The sequence below is a fragment of the Gavialis gangeticus genome, unplaced genomic scaffold, assembly GCF_001723915.1.
Source record: "Gavialis gangeticus isolate Ggan-Ray unplaced genomic scaffold, GavGan_comp1, whole genome shotgun sequence".
NCBI classification, from domain to species: domain Eukaryota; kingdom Metazoa; phylum Chordata; order Crocodylia; family Gavialidae; genus Gavialis; species Gavialis gangeticus.
This window is the reverse complement of record NW_017729025.1, coordinates 3,066,949-3,074,872: the sequence shown is the minus strand read 5'-3', so window position 1 is coordinate 3,074,872 and position 7,924 is coordinate 3,066,949. Positions and strand designations below refer to the sequence as shown.

Sequence of the window (7,924 nt, the reverse complement as noted above, 5' to 3'; positions counted from 1 at the left end):
GAGAGGGGGTGCTCTCCTCTTAAAAATCTCCAGGGAAGGTGAGACTGGATAGGCACCTGGCTGGGGTTTTATGACCCCTCCCACCTCCAGTGCTCATTCCTGCCCATGGCGGGGGTGTTGGACTTGATGATCTGTCTAGGTCCCTTCTGACTCCTTGATTCTATGACTCTGAATACACTCTTGCTGTAATTTGTATGTAAAAGTTGACAACGGTTAGGCTCCTGGTTCACCACAACCCCACCTTCCCCATACCAAGAGTAATATTGCCTTCTGTTACTCCCTCATGTACGCTTTTTGGATTAAGGACAGGGACAGTTGCTCTGTTTGCATGGTGCTTGCATGCCATGGTACTGGTCCAAGACTGGAGTTTCTTTCTGCTATGGTATAACTTAGTACAGCTGAAGCACATGGAGATACTAGACAAATAAAAAGGTTTTCAGATCAATGTGTCACAGTTGGTTTCTGACATTTAAAACTATTAAAATGGACTGACACCATTACATTTTATATTCTATAAACAGTCATGCAAAATACTGAAAGCGTACATAACGTTGCATTAGACACATTAATTCTGAGTGAAACATTGAATGAATAGAAAATGAGATCTATTTCAGTTACATTTTTGCTTCAATTTGTGCCTGCTCTGTGCAGAGAGGCTAATGACTCTGCACCCTTTAAGTCTATAGTGGCCAAACTGTGCGCTGGCATGGTACTTGTGGCTCTCTAGAAATAGGGTGAAGCCCACCCACTTCCAGCACTGCAGGCTCAGGTGCCAGGCTGCTGGGGCAGGGGCTGCAGCTGCACCACTTACCCTGGAGCATGCCCCACATGGGGAAAGCCAGAGTGGCTCCGTGCTGCAGCAGCAGGAGTCCGATCCTGCTGCCAGCACCTAATGACTGCTGGCAGGAGCAGGGGGGAACAAAGCCAGGTCGCTCGGCATCCCTCCCCTTGCCCCCTCCCAGTCTCTGGTTCTTGAACTTCAGTGGAGGATTGGATGTGGCTCCCAGGGTCAGCAACTCTGGCCACCCCTGCTCTAGATTGCCTCTCCCAGTTTTTCAGAGTGGCTAATCCAGTGAGGATTCAGTATGGAAGGAGAGAGCAGCCCTCTGCAAAGATCTGACCCCAGCAGTCTTTCCTGCTTGAGCACAGGGGGGCTGGATCTCATGATCTCAAGAGGTCCCTTCCAGCCCCTAATATCTCTGAATCTATGAACTACCACCCCTATGGTCTATATGAATTCAGATGGCATCCTATCAATCATAATTTTCCTATCAAACAGTTATTTTATGCAAGTATTTATTTACAAAAATGCTGGCATTCAGTACAGAATATGTAAATTATTATAAAATGAATCCATATCAAACAAAAAAATAGTATTGCAGCATGTTGGAACAGAATGCTTCATTTGTCAGTGAAGTCTCAAAGATCCTGTAGTTTGCTGAAAATACAAACAAGAAGCATTTAGGTTTTTAAAACATATATTATTGTTTTGAAGAAACAGATTTACTTATCCCTGCACTTTTTGATACCTAAAAGGTTTCATTAAGTTTTTAAATACATGACCTGTTTACTGTCAGGTGGTTTGATATTTTCTATCTCTGCATGAATGCTGTTACCAGATGGAAACTTATTAAACAAAATCACAGAGTTCTACTCAAGGGGAATTTTTACATTTCCCTGTAGGCTTTTATTGTAAGTAATTAAATACAAAGTAGATATTGCAAATGTAAACTCCAAGAAACACAGTGCTTTTATTTCATTGGTGCTGTGATTGGGCCACTTTCCAATTACTATTAGATTATAAAGTTCACAGACAGATATAAAATACTGGAAATTAAAGCAACTAAACCAAACCCACTGCAAAATGTGGACGTGATCCTGATCCAAAATATGGCGGAAAGAACTATACAGTACTGTGATCTAATTTGCTTAAGTTACAATAAAGAAACAGTGTAACTAAATCATTACAGCACAGTAAAGTGCAAAAGCTTGCATGACTAAAATAAGGGAATACAACATAACATCATTCCCCAAAAATATTTTTTTTCTTGAACGTAGAGTATTGGGAAGTACATAGTACCTTTTCTTTTTAATTGTGAATTGTTATATCTAACCATCACCCTAATCCCTTTTTAAAAATTTGTAAAATCTGTCTTAGTTCTAGACATTCAAAACTCTGAATGTACATATAAACTTGCATATGTATAAAACAGTGTGCACTAGACGTTGGGATATTTGTGGTATAAGATATTTTTAAGATAGTGTGGTGTTTTATAAACAAATAATATCAATACAAATTCACCGCGGTTCAAAGGGGCCATTTCTTGCCCTTGGATGTATATGCACAACTGTTATTTGTTTCAATGGGAGTTGCATGTCTGCCACAGAAACCAAAATGTAGCCTTTGCTTCCCCTTCCCTCAGGAGACTATACATGGACATAAATCATGTTTTGGAGTAACCACTGACTATTCTTGCTTGCCTCCAGAATGGAATCGAAGTCAGAAGTGGTCAGATTATTTATTTGATAATAAAGTCATATACTGGATATATTTACCTGTCTTCAACTGTTTTGCTGGAGGGATAGAACACCTTGAATGAAAATCCACTCTTTGGGAAAGAACCCTGTAATGAAAAAGCAAGGATTCCTGAAGTTACTGTGCACATAACAAAAGGTACAGTGTAACTACTACCTCTCTCTGCTTTCTTTTTGTAATAGTTAGGCACCCAAGTTCCCCTAATATTAAATATTTCACTGATTACATTTCATTTGAAAAGATATTTCATATCACACTCTGCCAACAGTGTTATGATGACATATTTTGGTAGAGCATAAAGACAGTCTTACAGGATTTATGCAAATGCAGTCAGCATTGTTGACAGTGAAGGGGTCGTATTTGTCTGCAATGACAATCACATCTGGCACAGGATACACTCTCAAGGTATAGTCATAAGCCCAATATACAGGACTGACATAAAGTGGGAGTGGAGTCAGGTGTCCTTGAGATACGATAGTCTTTACAAACTACAAAGGCAAAAAAAAGTGAAGTTAGTTTGGACTATTTTTATAAACCAAAACTCATGACTGCAATAACTGCAGGTGTCAATTTCCCATAAAAAGCAACTTTGTACTTAAGAGATGTTTTTTTGTAGTTCTCCCTATTTATTAACTAATAATACTGGTAGTAAATAGCACGTGCATTTCAAAAGCAGTCTCCTGCTTATTTCTGGCATGAAGCCTTGTTAGTGAAATAACCCCACAGCCACGTTGTGGACCACACAGTCTCTAAAGGATGTTGTAAGGCTGCTGGCCCATCTTGTCTGCTCAGAAAGAATTGACACTACACCCAGATACTGGTCCAGGCCCTCTCAGGGCTTCAGCTTTCTTTAACAAGAAAACAGTTCAACATAAATTCTACATATAAACCCAGTCTCTTCCCCTTCAGTAGAAACCTAGTTCCTTACAAGTTGCCATTCTACTGGCCACTTGTGTGAGAATCACTCTGCTGGGAGGCCTGTCATTGGAACCAACCTACTTCATGCATCTGATCCAGCAGCCTCCTGCTCCTGCAGGTGTCTCCCAACAGAGTCACTTCCTGTCATAGGTCAGTCAGTCACAGGCAAGGCTGAGCCCAATTCCTTGTTTTAGGACCAGCCACCCAGTGACACAACACCCACCTCCTGCACTACTGAAGGAAGAATTGCACTTTACAAGTGATTCAACAGTTTCAAGAACATTGCACAAGACCTGAAGGTGCCAAAAGGTTTTCAAGCTTTAATTTGCTGACCCCTAGAAAATTCTGAATGGAGGTGCCAGGCCCCTTTGAATTGTAAGTGTGGGTATTCATATACTTTTCATTTTTTATAGTCATCTTTTACAGACCACACTTAGGCATAACCCCCAGAAGTCTGCGGACCACAGGTTGGAAACCTCTGGTCTACACAGCGTCAAGGGCAAGGATCTTTCCTCCCAACCATTTCTTTTGCATGGACACGAACATAATTTACATTTCTGAAATGACACAGACAGAAAAGGTGGACAGTACTAAGAGTGCACGAAAATGCCCCCAGGTCCTGAAGGTAAGCGCTGTGCTCTGTAATGTGGAAAGCATCTTTGGCAATATGTATAACAAAAGGGAGAAAGACATGCTTACCATGGATATAGAAAATGAAAACATGTACATTTGTGCCTCTGAATGGATTGTTGACAAAAGCTCCACTGATATGCACGGAAGTAAGGGGAAAGCCTCAAAGGAAACAGAGAGGAAGATGTACACGTTTTCAGTACTGTGACCCAAAAAGGACTGTGCAAGCTCAGTCAACACTCTGATCTCCAAATACCCCAGAGCTGGGTGTTGCATCAGTCCCTCATGGGCTTTGGAGACATAGCAGCAGCCTACATACTCCTTCAGGCACAATACGATTCATGGAACATTTCTGATTTAATTAGAAGAACATGTTCCATCAGATCATTCATTAAATTGGAATCTTACTCTTGAGACCTCACAATTGATTGCTTTTGGGTTAATGTCACAGAAAGGATTAAGACTTTCAGTGGAAAAGAAGTAGAAGGAAGTGACCTTTAGAGAAATGCACATATTGCTCTATTGCAAATGCCACTGATAAATTGGTCAAAGTACAGGAGGATAAACTGTGCTAAACTTTTAATTTAGGAGCCAGACTTCCCTGGCAACATGTGTACTAAGAGATACTGCCTGCTGGGAAGTTCTGAATTTGCGTACATGGGCGTGTGTGCCCCACCACTGGGACCCATTCAGAGAAGGATGTGAAAAACAACTTGTTATACTGTCAGTTACTTTACTGGTAAAATGTTTAGTTATTTTACTATAGAGATTCCTTATTCAACAGTACCATTATATGCAGTGAACCATCTTTACAATACCATTCAGTCATTAAATATTTTAACTATTATGAGGTATTGTTATATTGAGGTGTAGGTCAAAGGATGGGAATTCATAGTCCCTGTGTTAAGTACAGTAAATCAAAGTGATCTCAAAAAGAAATGTGGGGCATATGTTTGACTTACATGGTTAGGAATATCCAAGTTGCTGCTAGGAAAGTGGACACAGTTTCTGCACATCTTGTTTACTAAATCTTCACGAAAGATGATGATTTCTTGTGTGCAGTACTGTACCCTGATTAGATAATATTAAGTATTAATTTTCCTGGCATTTGAAAATTGAAATGATAGTTTATGAAAGATGTGATCAAATATTGCAAAATCACTGTCTTTATTACAGCAGCAAAAACATTAGATAAATTACACTGAAAAGACTACCTCCACACCCTGACTTCTCCCATCTCCCCTTTCTCTAGACAGAAAAATGGACATGTTCCATATGAGAAGCCTCTGTTTAATAGTTCTGCTACTGAACTCCTAGGAGAGGAAAGAATCTTGTGTTCTTATACTATTTCTGCAGAGATTTTTTTTTTTTTTGGTTAGTGTATGTTTAGGTTCCTCTTTTTCTGGATAAAGTAGAAACAGTTTCTAGGTAAAGTGTTTATTTTACTAATAATATATTTAAAACTTTAACTCCCCAATATTTTTGTTGTAGCTAGCTAACACAGCTTAAAATTTCAGCACATATTTTAAGAATGTTACTTCTGCACTTAAACTGGTCACTCAGTTAAGCAATAACTGTTTTGCTTTCTATGGTTAATATCAAAGTTACATGCTTACCTGCAAGGATTTGTAGTGAAAACTGAAAATGGCACCAGTTGCTTGAATTCCTGAGTGATGCATTCTGCTAGCGGTGGCCTAAATAAATAGCAATAGATTGACTACAGAAGATGTGTTTATCCTACCAATTTTTTATTAGGCACAGAAAGTCTCAAAATGTTTAAAACTATAAGGCAGCAAATTACCGTGGTAAAATAGGACCAGGACCAGGATCTTCAGGGCCAGGAACGAACACAAATCGGCTGCTGTAAACAGTCAAGACAAATGTTCTATTTATTACACGCATATCTGCAATGATGCAAGTACAGGCAACGCACTGTGAAGTAACCCACAAAGCTGCTCAATTTATGTCATGCCATGGCACCCTGTTCTGGTGAGCAGCTCCAGGCACTTGGAGATTCATGCTACAAATTCAGAGCATCTCCCCCACAACCCTGCCCTCCAGACCCTCAAACCTATGTAAAGAGGGCATATAGCCTTACTACCAGGGAAAGAGGCTTTGACAGGCCTGAGAAACAAGAACACTGCAGAAAGGTATTTACAGGATGTCTTTCCTTTTATTAGACTAGTGGCTGGGAAGAACGGTGGAGGAGGAGGAGGTAATTCTGTATCAGTATTTCTGAATCTTTGTGGGGTTTGCACAGCTTGAAGGCCTTCAGTTACTTTCATGGAATAAAGATATGTTTTCATTTATAAGAGGCCCCAGGTCTTGCAAGGAATGTGTATGAGCATCCCCCATTGCTTTCAAAGGGCTTCAAGGGAGGCATGAAGGAAGCAGAACTCCTAGACAGTCATGGGAAAAAAGTTTATGAAAAATATAACTGGTTAAAGTCAAAAGTTAGCAGCCTTTAAAATTAACCTGATTTAAGTTAAAAGTTAAATATTTCCACTTCCAACTAATTAAAAGGGAAGTTAAACAGGGAGTAACTAGTTAAAAATTAAGTTGATTCATGAGAAAAGCGTGAAACACGGTGAATTGCCTCTTAGCATCATTTTACATTTTCAAATACGAGTGGGTTTCTTTTTCCATAAGCATGCAGAAGCCCACTAATTTACTTGGAACTCACTCTGCTTTACCTGAAAACAATGTTATACTTGTCACAGTTTTCAGAATAACAATGTACCAATACCTATGTAATGTTAGATCCTTCTCACCCCTCTCCATGTGAAGTACTTTGTAACAGTCATATAGGTATACCAGAACAACAGAAAGCAGATATTCATAGCCACGTGACAAATAAAAACTATTTCCACAGAAAACCTGTTGTTACCTTTTGAGCAAGAAAAATTGTAACAAAAGGGTATGAAATACTTCAGAATTAGAAATAATGAAAATGTCTGAACATCAACATTAGACTGAAATGAGAAAAGCAGTTTAAATAAGAGAAAGAATGTTCAGTTGCATAGCAGAGACTGTTTAAACATGCTTATTGCACCTCAGCAAAAGCTGCATTTCAAAATTTACATCCAACAATTTTCCTCTTCTGTCTTGCAAAACTAAGCCCCACTACTGAACAATCACTCTACATGGGCAGATTAGGGAATGCTTGTGTTATAACACATGAATAATTTTTTTCATAGTAGGTGACATCTCAGGTAATTCTCTCACAGCTGAGAACAGGCAGACAAGGTTCTTTAGGTGAACCTGATATCTTTTATTAGACCAACTTAAATAATTGGAAAACAATTTTTAAGCAAGCTTTCGGGTTCAAAATCCCTTCGTCAGGCTAAGGAAGTCTCTGCAGCTGGTGTTCGCTCTTCCTGGATGGAGTGAAAAGTGAAGAAGCCAGAGGCTGGTCTGGTCTGCATACAAGACAGGCAGGCAGTGAAGATGTAGATTGAGGAGTCAATGGGTGGGAGACAGGCGGGGACGGGGCGGGGAAGAGAAGGGGGATGAATAGTGGAGAAGCACCTGAGGAGTTAGATGTTAGGCAGGTTATAACGTCATAAATTCAATGTCTATATTTAGTCCATAATTTTTAGTATCCAAGAGGTTGATGAAGTGGTGTTTATAGGCTCGTCTGAAGAACTGCTGCAGTACAGAATAAAACCCTCCACAAGTCGCACACTGCTGGTTATGACATATCACCCCTCCCTCGAACCCATATGGAAAATCCTCAAACAACTGCAACCCATACTAGAAAGAGACCCTATTCTTAAAGAGATCCTCCCAGAGCCACCCATCCTGGCCTTCAAACAAGCACCGAACCTCACTAACCTCATC

General features: G+C 39.9%; 1 protein-coding gene across 1 annotated transcript in view; it reads right to left on the bottom strand.

Moving 5' to 3' along the window:
* Positions 1-494: 494 nt before the first annotated feature.
* The window catches only part of POLE2 (DNA polymerase epsilon 2, accessory subunit), a 30,148-nt gene continuing 22,718 nt past the window's right edge, over positions 495-7,924 (bottom strand). Inside the window, exons 14-19 of the mRNA XM_019518337.1 lie at positions 5,886-5,945; positions 5,701-5,778; positions 5,047-5,155; positions 2,848-3,024; positions 2,557-2,624; positions 495-1,438 (exon numbers count right to left, since the gene is read on the bottom strand). Of these exons, the coding sequence (XP_019373882.1) occupies positions 1,420-1,438; positions 2,557-2,624; positions 2,848-3,024; positions 5,047-5,155; positions 5,701-5,778; positions 5,886-5,945 (511 nt within the window). The 3' untranslated portion in view covers positions 495-1,419. The remainder of the gene's footprint in view (positions 1,439-2,556; positions 2,625-2,847; positions 3,025-5,046; positions 5,156-5,700; positions 5,779-5,885; positions 5,946-7,924) is intronic.